Source organism: Diplotaxodon limnothrissa, linkage group LG4 (genome assembly GCF_057381915.1).
Source record: "Diplotaxodon limnothrissa isolate DT_005_m linkage group LG4, D_limnothrissa_male_GT1.1, whole genome shotgun sequence".
NCBI classification, from domain to species: Eukaryota; Metazoa; Chordata; class Actinopteri; order Cichliformes; family Cichlidae; genus Diplotaxodon; species Diplotaxodon limnothrissa.
In genome coordinates this window covers 17860050-17877066 of record NC_140599.1, presented here as the reverse complement: position 1 = coordinate 17877066, position 17017 = coordinate 17860050, and the positions used below count along the sequence as shown (strand labels likewise).

The window sequence follows — 17017 nt, the reverse complement described above, 5'->3', positions numbered from 1 at the left end:
GCCAAGTGACACTTTTATATGCAAGTGCCACAGCTCTCGACCTTCCTTTTTTTGTTTCTTTGTTTTGTTTTTAAAGCAGATTATTGGCCTCAAACACTTTTTTCCTTTTTTTTTTTTTTTAAATCTTTTGCCATTATCAGAAAGTGTAGAAATCTACGTAGTGCATTGCAAACCTCATATCAGCTATGTTGTAAAACATAGAAGAGCCAGATGAAATTGAATCAAGTGAATCTTGTTTGTTATAGCCCAGTACCTAACCAGGCCACACAGTTAATTTACTTTTTAAGCAAGACTAAAATATCAAATACAACGTTTGAGTCAACACAGTTGTAACACATCACATAAAATGACTGTCCCCAATTAAAAATACAGTTTAATGAGCACAACATTTTAAAAATGCAATACAATACCAAAACAGTAACACAACACGTCTCTGTCATTCATCTGTCAGAGTAATTGTCCGTTCTCCTCCCTGGATGAATCTGCTGGGAGTCACTACTGTTGATTAGACATGATTAGATATTTGACAAATACAAATGCACAATTTTGAAGTCCACACACAAAATGTTGATTTTTGTGACTTGCTGTCAAAATGATTTATTACAAGCATGCTATAACCAGCCTGTCTTTTAAATCTAACACAAAATAAACTCATATAGTCCAGGCTAAAACAAAAATGAAAAAAAGATAATGACATGGTTGCAAATTGTACAGCAGAAACTACTATTAGTCATGTAATCAAACTCAGATAACTGCCCTGTTGTCCCGGTCAAGACAAAGATGCTCCAGGTTCTCTGGTCCTGAGCACAATTTTAGTTACTGATTAAACTATACTCTGTTGTTAGGGCTGTGTGATATGACCAAAATCTCATATCCCGATATTAAGACATCTATCGTCCGATAACGATATAAATCACAAAAATGTAACATTTTCTGTAAATTCTGTGAATCTCGGGCAGCTCGACTTGCGTGAAGTGTTTCCAGCTGGGCGTTGCGTACCTGGAGTCGAGTGTTTTAACTGATGCATGAAACTATACATTTTTAGACATGGGTTGTAACGGCCGCCGTTTTCTTTGTGAGTATTTATTACACAGCGTGCTGCGGGGAAAAGCCTGTTCTAACGTTTGAGTCTAAGGTTTATTTTTTAGCACCTGGCGGCTCGTTTTTTGCTTCTCATCCGTAAATACTCTGCATCTTTCACGTGATTCCGTTTATTTTGAAAAGTCTCAACAGGATGTTGAGCTCTATTGTGAAAGCTTTATGTGGAAAACAAAACAAGCAGACACGCGGTGGTTTTACCATTGTTGTAGCTAACGACAACGCATAAAAACAAGCACTTGTCTGTCTGTAGTGTGGTTAAATATAAGAGAAAGAAAGAACTTTAAGAAATTAATATAGTCACTACAGTGGTCGTGTCCAAATTTATGGGCTGCATCCTCCTGAGGACCCAGCCTTGGCGGTCTACGTGGGCCGGGTCCTCAGAAGGTCGGGTAGGCCGAAAGTAAACGGCTGGGGAAATTGGACGGTCTAGCTTTCTGATTAGCGTCACCGCTGTCTCGGTGGAGTTTAATAAACTCTGCCGTCTGCTCCTTGCCATCTAAATTATAACAGGACACTGGCGTAAATTCTCGACCGTCTCACACTTCTGTTTAATCAGTTTTCTGTTTGATGTTTATTCAGCTGTGTAAAAACCAAGGAGGAACCCACCCGGGGATTAATAAAGTTTTATTTTATCTAATCTAATCTAATAACTTTAATCTCAGCCAAACCGATTTACTCACAAACAAACAAAACACTGAAAAAAGCCCAACAATAACATTTTTAGGTTGTCTAAGTGACTTATATATTACGTTTAACCTGAGTAGCGAAAGTCCATGGTGATCTGAAAATGATGTGCCGGGAGTTGTGCCGTTCTCGGCGGCTTCAGTGACCCTCGATCTCCCGAGTAGCTATCGAGCTGGTAGATAGCAGATGTCTTTGAAAACGTCGAGGCACTTTTGCAAATATGCGATATCTTGATAAACAGAGCAGATATTTGATGTTTACACAGCTACTTTCTCGCCTGAAAATATGTTAAGTTTATTTTGTGACCCAGAAAGATTAGTATGAGCAAAAAGGAAATGAACAAAATGAAGACTAAAACAACCAAAGCGAACAACCAATCGTTCCAACCATTAGGTTGTCCATTTCTTCTTGTTGCAGCCTGTCTGTTTCCAGTGTCCCATGACTGGGACGCGTTTACACGATGTATCGGTGAGTTGTCCATACGAGCCCTTCTGATCTCTCTTAGGAGGTTAGTAGAGATGAGGTACGTTTGTTCTGGATCGTACTCTGACCTTTGGTAGTCAAATGTCTGATAATGCTGTGTAATATAGACTTGGTCTCCTGTCTGTGACTGCTCCCAGACTCTAATTATGATTCGGGCCCTGTTTCTCCTATGAGATGGAAGCTGGAGTGATGTCTGTTGATTGACATTGCCAAGAGTGTAGTATCTGTACCCCCTTGGCAATTCATCTAGCAACCCCTCAAAGTTGCCGTAATGATGTGAGCCATAATCACAGTGTGGGTCAAAGTTCAGTCGTATGACACCATTTGTATCAATTTCAATTTTGTTGGCAAACCAGCGGAGCAATTCTTGGCTCTCCATAGGTACCGATTGGCCAAATCTGACTGACTGTAGCTCACTGATTGAATTGAGCATTCGTTTTACAGCTGAAACTGATGTAAAGATCAGAAGAGCCACACAGCAGCAGATGATCTTTCCTGACATCTTCATCAGCCTGTAGAGAGATTTAAGTAGTTAGTGAATCCATGCATTTTCTGTCCTTACAAGGTTTTTTTTTTTTTTGTCTTTTTGTGTGACCTTTGATGCATATAATAGTTATGATTACATATTTTTATCACCATGCTACCATTTAAAAAAATTTCTGTTCCTAGTCTGTAATTAAGCATTAATCATTTGGTCGTACAAACACTGAAACAGGTTTTATTTACTTTTCCTGGTGAATGGTATTTTCACCAGGAAAAGTAAATTAAAGTTTTATTAAATTAGAGGGGGGGGGGGTGTTAACCCAGAGAACAACAAATGCTACAAAGTTACAAAATCATTTCTAAAAATGTCTTTTTATTTCTTAAATAAAGAGATTTTGTTTTTAACTTAAATTCAGAAATTCTCTTGTTTTCCCAAACAGTCTTAACTTCCTGAACAGGACCTGAGAGGAGGTAATGATAGGGGAGTGTCACACTAGTAACTCTTCATTTATAATCAAAACTTGTTTGACTTGTCCACTGATGCCTCCTGTCAGCTGCAGATAAACAAGAGGGCGGGATCACTGAACGGTCTGCTTAGAGTAATTAAACAAAGCAGATTTTGTTTGAGAGATTCCGAAAATGTTTTCATGTTGTATTAGATAAAGCCAGTTGCTAATCTTAATGAATTGTATTTCACTTTTTATTGGCCATGGCACTGGTTTCATGACACTCCCAATAACTGTGTCAGGAAGTTACACAAATTAAAATTCAAAGCTTTAATACTAATCCTGCAGACTTGCAGATCATATTGAATGGAAGTATGTATGCTTGTAATTAGTCCAAATCCACTTTGTTGTGTATGGAATATTTTGTCACTTGTGGAATAGATTCTGCATTAGAGATGTGGGTAAATTCCTCACCAGTCGAGTAAGGAATTTAGAAAATGAGGGAACTTACCTGTGTCGGTATGCTTCTCTCAGTCTGATCTATTTGTTGTGTGAGAGCAGTTTTAACTTCTTTTAGGTTTCGCTTTCCTTGTAAATAAATCCAGAGGAGCTTTGACAGTTGTGAAGAGGAAGTTGAAAAACAACTGTGTCCATTTGACTTCCTTCCGTTTTTAAAGACAAAAAACATTTCAGTATCTGGTAGTTTGGCAGTCACGTGTCTGTTAACAGCTGATTATTGGCCATTTATGAGCAGGCTTGTAATGGAAACTTTGAATATGGGCGTGTCTGCCTTGGGTGTCGAACTGTGACACTGCAGTAGTCTCTCCTGTACCAAATGATCACATATGAATTTCACACATTGTGCACATGTTTTTGAATTTGGTGTTTTCTTGAATGATTGTTGTTTTCTTAATTTAAGTTTTTATTGTTTAAAGATGATCTGTAGTCATTATATAAAAACTTGAGATTATTTCTGTGTCCAAAAATATGTATGTGTCACAGCTCATGACTTTACTAGAGTAGATTGAAATATTTGCACATAATCCGTGTCTGCTTTTTGTTTGAGACTGGATGTTTTTGTTTGTTTTAATGCAGGTTATTGGTCTCTCACACTGGCTGCATTTTTGGTCTTTTGCCATTATCAGGACGTGTAGAAATTTACTATTACTTTTTTATTTTATTATTACTTTACTATTATATCAGCTACATTTTGAAACTTGGAAGACACAGATGGATTTGAATCAAGTGAATCGTATATTTATTTTAGGCCAGTAAGTCACCAGGGCATGCAGTTAGTTTTCATTGTGAACAATGCACATATATCTAATATGTGCATGTCTAATACAACTTTTGAATCAAGACGGTTACAACACATCATTGAAAATGACCATCTCACGCTTGAAAATACAGTTTAATGAGCACAAAAGTTTCAAGATTACAGAGAAAATACAAAAGCATCAGTCAAATACACTCTTAATCAACATGTCTGTCATTTCTCCATCAGGATTATTGTCCTTGAGCCTCACTGGATGAATCTGCTGGGAGTCACTACTGTTAGATTAGACATGAGTAGATATTGTACAGATGATGCACAGTAAGAACCATTTTGAGTAGCTAATATACAAAATATTGATTTGGCCTTTCACTGAAAGCATGCTGTGGGTCTATCCATTTAAAATTTTCAAACTTAGCACAAAATTAACTCATATTAGAGAGTAAAAATAACAAGTGAAAAGTGGAAAGTTTTATAACACTTTTACAAAATTTCTCATCAGTCATCTAGTGGTACAGATGTTGCAACTGGCTAATTGTTTTTTCCCAAAACAAGTGAAGACCATGTTCAAAATAAAGATCCAGATGGTTTTCTGGTCCAACAGTTACAGTTAGTTTGAGTATCTTGGAACAAGTTTTCTCTTCACATTGTTTACTCATTTTTTATTTGCTGCTGCGAACAAAAGAGAAAACAGCAACTACCAAAAAAACTGCAAACAACAAACGACATAAGAAACCTAGACAGTCTTGAATGTTGCTCCATGAATCATTTCTTCTTGATGCCAACTGGACTTGGTTACAGTAGGATTGTACTGGCCCAGCATACCCCACAATGTGGAACAACAGTCCGAGAGAAGCAAGGTGACCCCACATGTTTCTGATGCGTTCTAACTGCAAATCATTAGCCCTGCGTCCAAAGCGATCCCTAAGATACCTTAATGATATCATGTCATCACTGTCCATAGAAAACTCTCTGATCTCTCTTAAGAGGTTGGTAGTGATCTCGTACGTCTGATGTTGATCATAATCTGACCTTTGATGGTTAAATTGGTTATAATGCTGCGTGATATAGACACGCTCTACTTGTCGCACTCCAGATGCCTCCCTGACTCTAATAACGACTCGAACTCTGTTTCCATGTCCTGACTGGGCTCGGACATGAGGTGGAAGTGGGACTGATGTTGATGCATTGATGTTACCGATGGTGTAGTATGTGGATCCCAGCGATAGTTCAAACAGCCTCCCACTGTTGCCATAATAGTGGGACCCATAATCATGGTTTGGGTTAAAGTTCAGATGTATGACATCGTTTCTGTCAATGTTAACAGTGTTGGCAAACCAGTGGAGCAGCACAAGACTGTGGATCGGCACAGACTGGCCGAAGCCTACTGACATCAAATCATTGATTGAATTGAGTGTTCGTCTTACAGCTGACACAGAAGTCAGGGTCAGGAGCAGAGCCACACAGCAACAGATGATCTTTCCTGACATCTTCATCAGCCTGTAGAGAGATTTAAGTAGTTAGTGAATCCATGCATTTTCCGCCCTTACAAAGTTTTTTTTTTTTTTGTCTTTTTGTGTGACCTGTGATGCATATAATAGTTATGATTACATATTTTTATCAACATGCTACCATTTAAAAAAGGACTTTAATTTTTCTTTCCTAGTCTGTAATTAAGCGTTAATCATTTGGTCGTACAAACACTGAAACAGATTTTATTTACTTTTGCTGGTAAATGGTATTTTCACCAGGAAAAGTAAATTAAAGTTTTATTAAATTAGAAGGGGGGGGGGGGGGGGGTGTTAACCCAGGGAACAACAAATGTTATAAAGTTACAAAATCATTTATAAAAATGTCTCTTTATTTCTTAAATAAAGAGATTTTGTTTTTACCTTAAATTCAGAAATTCTCTTGTTTTCCCAAACAGTCTTAACTTCCTGAACAGGACCTGAGAGGAGGTAATGATAGGGGAGTGTCACACTAGTAACTCTTCATTTATAATCAAAACTTGTTTGACTTGTCCACTGAGTCCTCCTGTCAGCTTCAGATAAACAAGAGGGCGGGATCACTGAATGGTCTGCTTAGAATAATTAAACAAAGCAGATTTTGTTTGAGAGATTCCGAAAATGTTTTCATGTTGTATTAGATAAAGCCAGTTGCTAATCTTAATGAATTGTATTTCACTTTTTATTGGCCATGGCACTGGTTTCATGACACTCCCAATAACTGTGTCAGGAAGTTACACAAATTAAAATTCAAAGCTTTAATACTAATCCTGCAGACTTGCAGATCATATTGAATGGAAGTATGTATGCTTGTAATTAGTCAAAAGGCATACGTAGTGCACGGTAACAGACTCCATGTCAAATCCACTTTGTTGTGTATGGAATATTTTGTCACCTGCTGAATATATTCTGCATTATAGACGTGGGTAAATTCCTCACCAGTCGAGTAAGGAATTTAGAAAATGAGGGAACTTACCTGTGTCGGTATGCTTCTCTCAGTCTGATCTATTTGTTGTGTGAGAGCAGTTTTAACTTCTTTTAGGTTTCGCTTTCCTTGTAAATAAATCCAGAGGAGCTTTGACAGTTGTGAAGAGGAAGTTGAAAAACAACTGTGTCCATTTGACTTCCTTCCGTTTTTAAAGACAAAAAACATTTCAGTATCTGGTAGTTTGGCAGTCACGTGTCTGTTAACAGCTGATTATTGGCCATTTATGAGCAGGCTTGTAATGGAAGCTTTGAATATGGGCGTGTCTGCCTTGGGTGTCGAACTGTGACACTGCAGTAGTCTCTCCTGTACCAAATGATCACATATGAATTTCACACAATGTGCACATGTTTTTGAATTTGGAGTTTTCTTGAATGATTGTTGTTTTCTTAATTTAAATTTTTATTGTTTAAAGGTGATCTGTAGTCATTATATAAAAACTTGAGATTATTTCTGTGTCCAAAAATATGTATGTGTCACAGCTCATGACTTTACTAGAGTAGATTGAAATATTTGCACATAATCTGCTTTTTGTTTGAGACTGGATGTTTTTGTTTGTTTTAATGCAGGTTATTGGTCTCTCACACTTGCTGCATTTTTGGTCTTTTGCCATTATCAGGACGTGTAGAAATTTACTATTACTTTTTTATTTTATTATTACTTTACTATTATATCAGCTACGTTTTGAAACTTGGAAGACACGGATGGATTTGAATCAAGTGAATCGTATATTTATTTTAGGCCAGTAAGTCACCAGGGCATGCAGTTAGTTTACATTGTGAACAATGCACATATATCTAATATGTGCATATCTAATACAACTTTTGAATCAAGACGGTTACAACACATCATTGAAAATGACCATCTCACGCTTGAAAATACAGTTTAATGAGCACAAAAGTTTCAAGATTACAGAGAAAATTCAAAAGCATCAGTCAAATACACTCTTAATCAACATGTCTGTCATTTCTCCATCAGCATTATTGTCCTTGAGCCTCACTGGATGAATCTGCTGGGAGTCACTACTGTTAGATTAGACATGAGTAGATATTGTACAGATGATGCACAGTAAGAACCATTTTGAGTAGCTAATATACAAAATATTGATTTTCACTGCAAGCATGATGTGGGTCTATCCATTTAAAATTTTCAAACTTAGCACAAAATTAACTCATATTAGAGAGTAAAAATAACAAGTGAAAAGTGGAAAGTTTTATAACACTTTTACAAAATTTCTCATCAGTCATCTAGTGGTACAGATGTTGCAACTGGCTAATTGTTTTTTCCCAAAACAAGTGAAGACCATGTTCAAAATAAAGATCCAGATGGTTTTCTGGTCCAACAGTTAGTTAGTTAGAGTCTATCTTGGAACAAGTTTTCTCTTCACATTGTTTACTTATTTTTTATTTGCTGCTGCGAACAAAAGAGAAAACAAAACAGCAACTACCAGCAACTTTTTTGTTCTGTTTTGTTTCTTTTTGTGGTAATTTGGTTCTGTTAAAATACAAAAGCTGATTATTGGTCATTTAATCCAAAGTCTGAATATGGGTGTGTCTGCCCGACTGCAGAGGTGAGGGACTGAAATTGCAGTCGAGTCTCTCGTGTTGTAGTTGAGTGAATTTTAAATAGTGTACACGTGTTTTTAATGGCTATGTTTTCATTTATAATTTGTTTACTTTAGTTTTCATTGTTTAAAGATGTTCTGTAGTTCCTGTCACCATATAAAAACTTTACGATTATGTACAAAGATGTTTGCACCACAACTCAAATTTTAAGTTTCATCATGTTAAAATAACTAAATATACACTTGCCAAATTTTTAGATATGCAAGTTTTGCACTGCAAAGCTGAGGCTGGAGACTGACCCATGCTGTTTTGAATCTCGTGGAGCTGCTTCTACTGCTGCAACTCTACCAGCTACCAGCAGATGCTGCTGTCACACAGGTAGTTGGCCTTGCACCTGGAAGGTAGCGCCTGGAGCTGGAAAACATTTGTCAAAGATACGTTGAAGTCCACTGTATTATACATTAAGAAGCACAATACACAAACACAGAGCTGAGTGGCTCAGTGTCGGCATACACACACATCGGGTGGAGGAGGGTGAAGGAGCTGTTTTCAGAACCCTGAGAGGGCCTCATTCAGCTGTTTACTACAAATCCTCCTCAGTGAGGAAGTACTTCCTCTTCCCAGAGAATTGGATTCATGTGACATCTTCAAACCCCCCCCCACACACACACACCCACCCACACTGTTTCTATTACTTCAGAGGACACTGACCTACATTAATTTCCGGTAGATTTGCCCTAAAGTTGGCCCCTAAATGTTATTTACATTGCGAGTGTTTACTCTTCATCTCCAAATGGAAATCCAAGCGTCACAGTGTGACGGTGCACAATAGATTTTTAGGTTAAGTAAACTCACAAATGTTTACACATAAAGACATGCTCAAGTTTCTCCTTTTATCCTGTACGGAGGCTTAAGTATTCCTTCTGGGTGAGGTAGAAACACACACACACACACAAAGGAAACATTTAGTTTCTCCGTGGCCACCACCCACATCTTTCACATGAGCAGCATGAGTGTTGCAGAAATGAATAAGGTCCTTGCTGTTGATCTAATTTTTCTGTACTTGCTTTTTTGTTTTTTAGAAACCTCAGCATGCATGTCAGCTAACGAACCTTTATTTATTTATTTATTTTTGGTAGTGTCATTTATCAGCCTAAGATGGTTCATAGCAGAACTGTACACACACCCTGTGCACTGCAGTCTACTGAATACTGATTTAAGATGTGTTGCAGCCCTCTGTATTAGTCGTACACTACACTATTTTCCTGTGGAGGAAAAAGACAACCTGTGATGCCTTTTAATGTAATGTGCCCAGTCAATCTATGGTTCTTCTGTATCTCTGTGTTATGAAAGTCCAACTGCAAGGAATACTGTCAGGGGTCAGCCAGGCAGCTTCATGCTCTGCCTGCCAGTACATGACACCATCTTGGCTCAGCGTGGCCCACAAACTTCAGCCCCTGACATCGGCTTTCTGTCTCCTTCTCCTCAAAATTAAGATTTTTTTTTTTCTTCTTTCATTTAAGAAGGCCGTGTCCCCAGCAGCACAGCAGCTCTGTAATAAAGAAGTCTGCCAAGTTATGTCAGATCAAACAAATGATGGTTGGCCCACGCTGCATGCATGCACGGTTCACTCAGGAGTCAGTGTTTTTAAGAAGAAAATCTGAAAGAGGGAATTTGTATCTCATAAAAAGTCTATTTTAGGCTTAAAAAAAGACAAGTTAATAGTGAGACCTTTGGAGAGCAGCTCCTGAGTGGCAGTGATGTTCAGAAGAGGAGTTTGTGTTTCGAGTTCAGAGTGGCACAGTTTTATGCACACAGCTGTTTACGTGACTTCAGGATGATGCTTTAGTCTTCCTAAATGTGGATTTTAATTTGTCTTAAGTCATGACCATTGCCCCTTTTTATTTAAACTATCTGTGGCTTGCTTCATCACTGGCATTGCTGCAATGCATATTAGGAGTGAAAAGCTCTGTTATGTCTTCCTATTGTATTATCTGCATAATCCACAGAAGAAGATTTCAAAGATGATTGTGTCGTGTTGGTGAAATAAAGTGCAGCTGAGTAATAAACCAGCTCCTAAACCCATTATTAAGTGCTGTCAGAATTATCTACATTTCCAGTGTCTCCACTTTAAACATCAGGTTTTTATTGGGGAGATAAAGGTGAGCTTCAGAAAGAGTGAGTTGAAAAGAACGAAAAAGGTCAAAGAGCGAAAAGCTGTAAGAGAGACGGGGCCCCGAGTTTGGGGGAAATTGCAGGGTTCTCCACCCTGTAAAACTAACGACAACAAGGGTTTATTTTACGTCCATATTTGGTAAAAACCTGGTTTTTATCACAGTTACAAGTCCAGCTATGTTTGTGTGTCGGATTTAATGAATCGTGTGTTGGTATTGTGCAGGACTCAGGTCCATATTGATGTTTCAGTTTCGTTAGATGGACATTGTTTAAAAGCCCTGGTTTATTTTGGCCTCTGAGTTTGAGTAATGACACGTCTCTCCAACATATTACGCCTGGTTTTTTTCAGGAACCTGACTGTTCGTTTCAAGGAATGCAGGTGTTGCCCAGAGAGAGAGAGTGTGTGTGTGTGTGTGTGTCTGTTCATGTGGCTGTAAGGTTAAACTCAAGTTGCTGCACTGGTGTGTAATTACACTTCCTGTGAGCCTGAAAACAGCTGTTCCCTTCCTCTTTAATCTGGCATGAATATACACACTTCCAAAGAGTAGTAATCAGCCAAAGTGACTGGTTTGTTCTCAGGTACTGGAAGATAAGGGATCAGGTGTTTTTAACATCTCATTTTGCCATTCTTTAGATTTCGTCTTTTCGTATTTTGTTTATATTTTCACTGGAAAATAGTAATAGTTGTTGGTGTTTGCACTGTCATAATCAAATCTTTATTTTGAACATATAAGTAACAAGTGTCAATACGTATTAGGGAATAAAAGACAAACACAATCATTAAAAGCCATCATATTCAAGAGGAAAACGAGAACAAGATGTTGACCATATCCTGGTCAGCCATTCCTACCCCCATCTAACTCATCTTATACATCTGTTTACAGTATACAATCTAATATATGCTATAAATAAATATACCTGCCTAATACATGGATTCATGTTATATTATTTTATTGCTTTTCATACTTTGTCATACTATGTATACATGTGGCTTTTATTGTTACTGTAACAGCATTAAAGTGTTTGTACATCATCCCTGTAATGTTTTTTACTGTTGAAATGTCTGAGGATATCTTATCCAGGCTCTTGACTGTTGCCAAACATTTCAGTTTAGTTGCTGTGGGATTATTCAGTACTTACAAAAGCTGCTTTAAAAAAACAACAATTTCCTGTGAATTTTTAAAAAAAAGGATAAATGTCATCATATCCCCTGCTCTGTCTGCTTGATTTCTTTGGCTTTATCTAAAACATTTTTACTCTTTTGTTTTTTCTTTTAAATGATTTGCTGTAAAAGCCAATATGATATAAAATTTGCAAAGAGGGGGAAAAGAAATCAGTGAGTCTTGATTTATGGAGGGTACTGATTTGTTAAAGGGACTGAGTGTTAGTAGTTTGACGTAAAGATGAGGAGATAAGGAGTCCAGACAAAGTAATTAGTTTTTTGTTTTTTAATGTGGGACTTGAGGAGAAGCTGGCCTAAAGCCTGCAGAGCTGCAGGCGCACGCACACACAGCTCTTCTGTTGTTTCTTTATCGCAGCCACTGACGCTCTGTCTTTGTCCGTTCTCTGCTAACATTTACTTTTTATCGCATTGGAAGTTGTGGGGGTGTTTTTTCCCTTTTATTTGTCAGAGGGAGGGTCGGGGTTATTTGAAGGAAGTGGGCGTGTGGTGTTGCCTTGCGTGCAGAGTCACATGACAGGCATGGGTGGGAGGGGCAGGCAGGGAGCTTCCAGAGCCACAGCAGAGTTTGGCCTCTCACTGGAGCGCTGCACTTCGACAGGGGACAGCTCATACACACAAACACTTCACACACGGTGAGTGCTTTGCATACTGGCAGGGAGTGTGTGTGTGTGTGTGTGTGTGTGTGTGTGTGTTAAAAATCAGTTGGAAGTGGAGGAAGGAAGTTTTGTCCTTTGTTCTCGATTTGTGTGTTTGTCTTCTTAGCAGAAAGAAAACAGTTTGTTTTTGAGTCCAGCTGTTCAAACATGTAATGTTACTGATGTGTTTTAACCAAGCTTAAATATGCACGTGGCTATTAATTTGTTTGTTGTAAAGAAGCATGGCTGTGTATTTCACAGACAGTGCTCAGGATCTCAGGTTGGGATATTTTTCTCATTTTTGTGTGAGCATGCTTTCACGGATAATTACCATTGTTCAGATTTTGCATTCCCTGTCTTTCATCTCCTAAATGTTGTGCATGTCTGCTGTGTGGCACGCTTTGTAATCGATCTCTCTGTGTAATACACACACACAGACTCACACACACACACACACGTCTGTTTATGTATCCAGGGGGATGTTCCATCATGTTCAACCCCATTTTTTTCTGTTTAAACTCACAGTTTTATTTTTGTTTCCTTCCTCCTGACGTTGTCCACACACTGGACTGCTGTTGCTGACAATGACATATTACCAGGCTAAATACGTATGCAGAGTGGACAGTTAGCACCTCACACGTGGTTCGTAGGCTTTGATGTGCTTTTGGAAAGTACAGTGAAGGAATCCTTTTAGGAAAGTAGAACAGGCTAGCCTCGGATTAGTGTTTCTTTATGAGCTCTGTACAGATCAGGTTTCTCTTTCACTACTTTTTCTGCTCTTGTTTAAGCACTGACAAAGTGATAGTGCGAGTTCTTGGCTATGGGGTCATGTGGCAGCAGCTGATGACAACGCTGGGCCTCAGAATTTATCATCCAGGCTTTGTTATCCAAAGTTGACCTGGAGAATACAAGGAATTCCTCTCAGCAGCTAATATCAAACCGGTGGAAACACCAACCGCCCCTCACCTTTTCAGAAAGTCACCCGCCTCTGGTTTGCCTCAGAAACACACACATATGCGCGCACACACACGCAGAGCTGCTGAAAGGAGCTCTGTTGTGGCCCCTGTGCAGAACAGACTGTGGCCTTTCACCACTGTTTAATGGGAAGCTGAAAAGGTCATCGTTACCTTCTGCATCTTGCGTGTCTTTGTCTGTCTGTGCACATCGGGAGTCAAGAAGTTAGATCAGTAAGATTGTGTATCTATTTTGGAATTTAGCATCATGAGTTTGAAATGCAAAACATTTCATGAATGTAACCGGAGCTCTGTAAAATCGATAACATTTCATCTCTGTTGGATTCCCCGGGAGCAGATTCTCTGAATAACTGGTTTGCGTTTTCTAGTACATGTATGTGCGTTAGATGTTCACCACAAGAGAAGAGTGGAAAAAGGGAAACTGTCGTATTTTTGTTGTAATTTGTTGCATATAAATTTTGAGATGATTCAGTCGTCTGCAAGTGTTGATGTTGATAGATTAGCAATGAAGATGTTAAAAGAAAACAATTCTAAACTTACATAACACAATAAGCTCATGTTCCCTTTATAGGGAACGCTTTTAAGGTCTAATGTAACAAGTGTTTGGCTGTCTACACCTACAGTGACCTAGAAGTGTCATGCTGCCACACACGATAAATATACGACTTTAAAATCTTCAAAGGTGAGGAGATGATGGTGGTTCACTTGAAATTAACTGAAATAACATGTAAATATGAACTACTTTGAGTAAGGAGTCACATTTCAAGTTAAACTGACACTGTGACGTCACTTATTGTCCACTACACCCTTAAGCTTTGTATGTGGGTCAAACACAGTCCATAAATACTGCTGCTGAGACTTGGAGAGGACCCAGGTGACAGGCTTCAGCTCGCACACAGGCTGTAGACTGTGTCAGAGGAGTGCTGCTGACAGCATTTTTGATGGAATAGTGAGTTTGTGTTTTCTAAGGATTTGAACACCTTGAGCCTTCTGTCTCAATAGTGAAGGACAGCTGCCCTCTAAGTCCACCTTTAGTCAACTGAGCATTAAAGTAACATTGGTTAGTTTGTAGATAATTTGGTATTTATAATTATGTCTGTGCAATGTTAAAAAAGCAGAACTTTTTCAACTGAGTTCGCTGTACTTTTTTTTTTTTTGTTTGTTTGTTTAAATAACACTTCTAACTGTTGTTTCTAAGGTGAGGCGTGTGCACGAACAGAGGTCAGATTCCTCAACCCCCTGCCCCTCTAGACCCACACTCACTGTCAGCTAACCATTTCACTGATACACTTTGACCCATTCACTGAGATTACATTGGTTCAGTCCACATGCTCTATTACTGTCAGCAAGTAGCCAATAGGTAATGGATAACTAATGTATTATTTAGCCTAGCCACAAAGACGCTCACAAAACTGACAACTTCCTGATTCATTTTGCTTTCGTGTAAACTCAGAGGGTAAAGTTTAGCAGTTGCTTTAGGGTGGAATATTTTTTTGTAAGGCATGATCTGCTGCAGTGGAATGTATTTCCTTAACTGTAGCTGTTTAGTTGAAACTAAATCAGCCTGAGCCTTGAATTGAGTCAATAAGTCTTCTTGCTTGCACTTGGGTGTCCGCACGGTAAATTGAGGCATGCATGCATTTAATAATGTATAGGTGAAACCTTACCTGATGCGCTCAGTGATTAGATTTTTTTTTTTTTCCTTTTTTCCTTTCTTTCTTTTTTCTTTTGGAGCTGCTTGGTGTAAGAATTAGCTGAAGAGCCTAGAAAGACAACAGCTCTCTTGTGCACCACCACAGCTTAGAGGCCGAACACATTCCTCTGGAAGTCTAGACAAACCTGTGGGCTTCTGCTGTCATTACAGTAATTTACATTTCTCTGCTGTCTGCAAAGTAACCCTAGCTGCTGATGCTGCATGCTGCAAATACAAAGTTGTATGTTGTTAAGAGACTGATTATCATTGGTTTTAAGCATCTGCATCATTTCCAGGCAAATAGTGGCAGGTGACATAATCTCTCAGGCACATTTCTCCTGAGAGCTGAACGATGAGTCTGGGAATTCGGCTTTGTTGCAAAAACACTCAGGCTGTTGTGTTATTAAAGTCAGTGTTTGCACTGCCACCAAACCAATTTCCCCTTTTTATTAAAAGGCTTCACTGTCAGAGGGTGGGTAACTGGGTTTGTGTGTTTGTGTGTGTTGTAAACCCATGTGGTCTGGGGGTATCGAATTGATTCAATGCTGGAGGGCTACCGGAACCCCAGTTCAATGTAATTGAATACATTTTTATCGCTTCTACACAAGTTTCTCAGCTGTGTTTGCACCATCTCTTGTGGGAAATCAACCATAAAAAAGGCAGCTTGAGAATCAGTCGTTTTTATCACATTGAATAAAATAAAATTTGAAGCAGCCCGCACGCTCCTCAAGAGGCATCTGGGTTACCATCAAAACAAATCTAGCGGCGTTAAGATGAGACACGACTGCAAACCGCCTTCATCCTGTATGGGAATGTAAATGGAAGACAAACGCAGCAGATGTTTTTAACCAGCCCATAAATAGATTGTTAAAAAGAACAAAGATCTCAAAACCCATTTAGTGGATTAGTAAACCAATGTGTCTTTGACATACAGCTCCAAACAAGCACTTAGATTAACCTGAACTTGTGCATTTTATCGCTTGATGGGATTAATGCCTAGTGGTGGATACTAAATTATTGAGCTGTCATTGCTATGAAACAAATTAAGCCTGCTGTTACGTGGAGCTTGGACACAAACTCTTTCAATTTACCTTTTCAATCAAATATAATTAAGGTTATCTGTAGGAATTCACCAGCTTTGTGTTGGTGTTGATACAATGGATTAAATTAATATATGCGTGGCTGTTCCCTAAATTTTCCTGGATGCAATCAATCTGGATGAAACTTACTGTATAAACTGCCTACAGTTGGGAGTGAAGGGAGGGAGATGGAGCACAACTGAGGAGGAGAGTGGGGATGAATAATTAAATTAAATGCAAAGTGGTGTATAAACACAAGCAAGCAGGAGGTGTGGAGATCTTTCCAAGGATGGGATTTGGAAGCTGTTTCCAGGAATCCACAACATGTGGTCAAAATGCTAATTGATTATTAGAATAAGCCGCCTCAGATGTTTCAGCAGCCAAATCATGGCTAGTTTAACAAAGCAGTTTTCTGCTGTGCTAATGGGATCAGTTAGCCATTTTATCATTATAAACCCACATTGGGTAATACAGTGTAACACAGGGGCGATGCTGGCTGAGAGTTTGTTTTATTAAAAATCATAAATCATTTTGTGATGAATGGACCCATTAGACAGCAAGTGTCATTTACTACATTCTTGATCCGTTTCATGTAACGTTGGATAAAAACAAATCTAATTTCCTTTGAAAAACAGTTTTTGTGACTGTAGGTTTTGAGCAATTGTTTGGATCTTATCATCCGTAGCTTAGTGTTTGTTTAAAGCCTGGCATTTAATCATTCGGTGCAATGCTTTAGTAGAGAAAGCATTTGTG

The 17017-nt window shown here is 38.6% G+C and overlaps 3 protein-coding genes across 5 annotated transcripts in view; 1 reads left to right on the top strand and 2 right to left on the bottom strand.

The window, feature by feature from the left end:
- LOC146633583 (neuronal-specific septin-3-like) overlaps positions 1-17017 on the top strand; it is an 83669-nt gene that overhangs the window by 51310 nt on the left and 15342 nt on the right. The window lies entirely within an intron of this gene.
- Positions 652-2776, bottom strand: LOC146633585 (uncharacterized). The gene is made up of 2 exons (XM_085352877.1): positions 2173-2776; positions 652-665 (listed from the first exon to the last, which is right to left on the bottom strand). Exons 1-2 carry the CDS (start codon positions 2774-2776, stop codon positions 652-654), a joined length of 618 nt encoding a protein of 205 aa, XP_085209003.1.
- Positions 5133-5966, bottom strand: LOC146633584 (uncharacterized). The gene has a single exon (XM_085352875.1). The coding sequence runs from the start codon at positions 5964-5966 to the stop codon at positions 5133-5135; it is 834 nt and encodes a 277-aa protein (XP_085209001.1).

What these genes read in the sequence shown, in the direction of transcription:
- LOC146633585 (XM_085352877.1), bottom strand. Translation starts at nt 2,776, where the DNA reads ATGAAGATGTCAGGAAAGATCATCTGCTGCTGTGTGGCTCTTCTGATC.
- LOC146633584 (XM_085352875.1), bottom strand. Translation starts at nt 5,966, where the DNA reads ATGAAGATGTCAGGAAAGATCATCTGTTGCTGTGTGGCTCTGCTCCTG.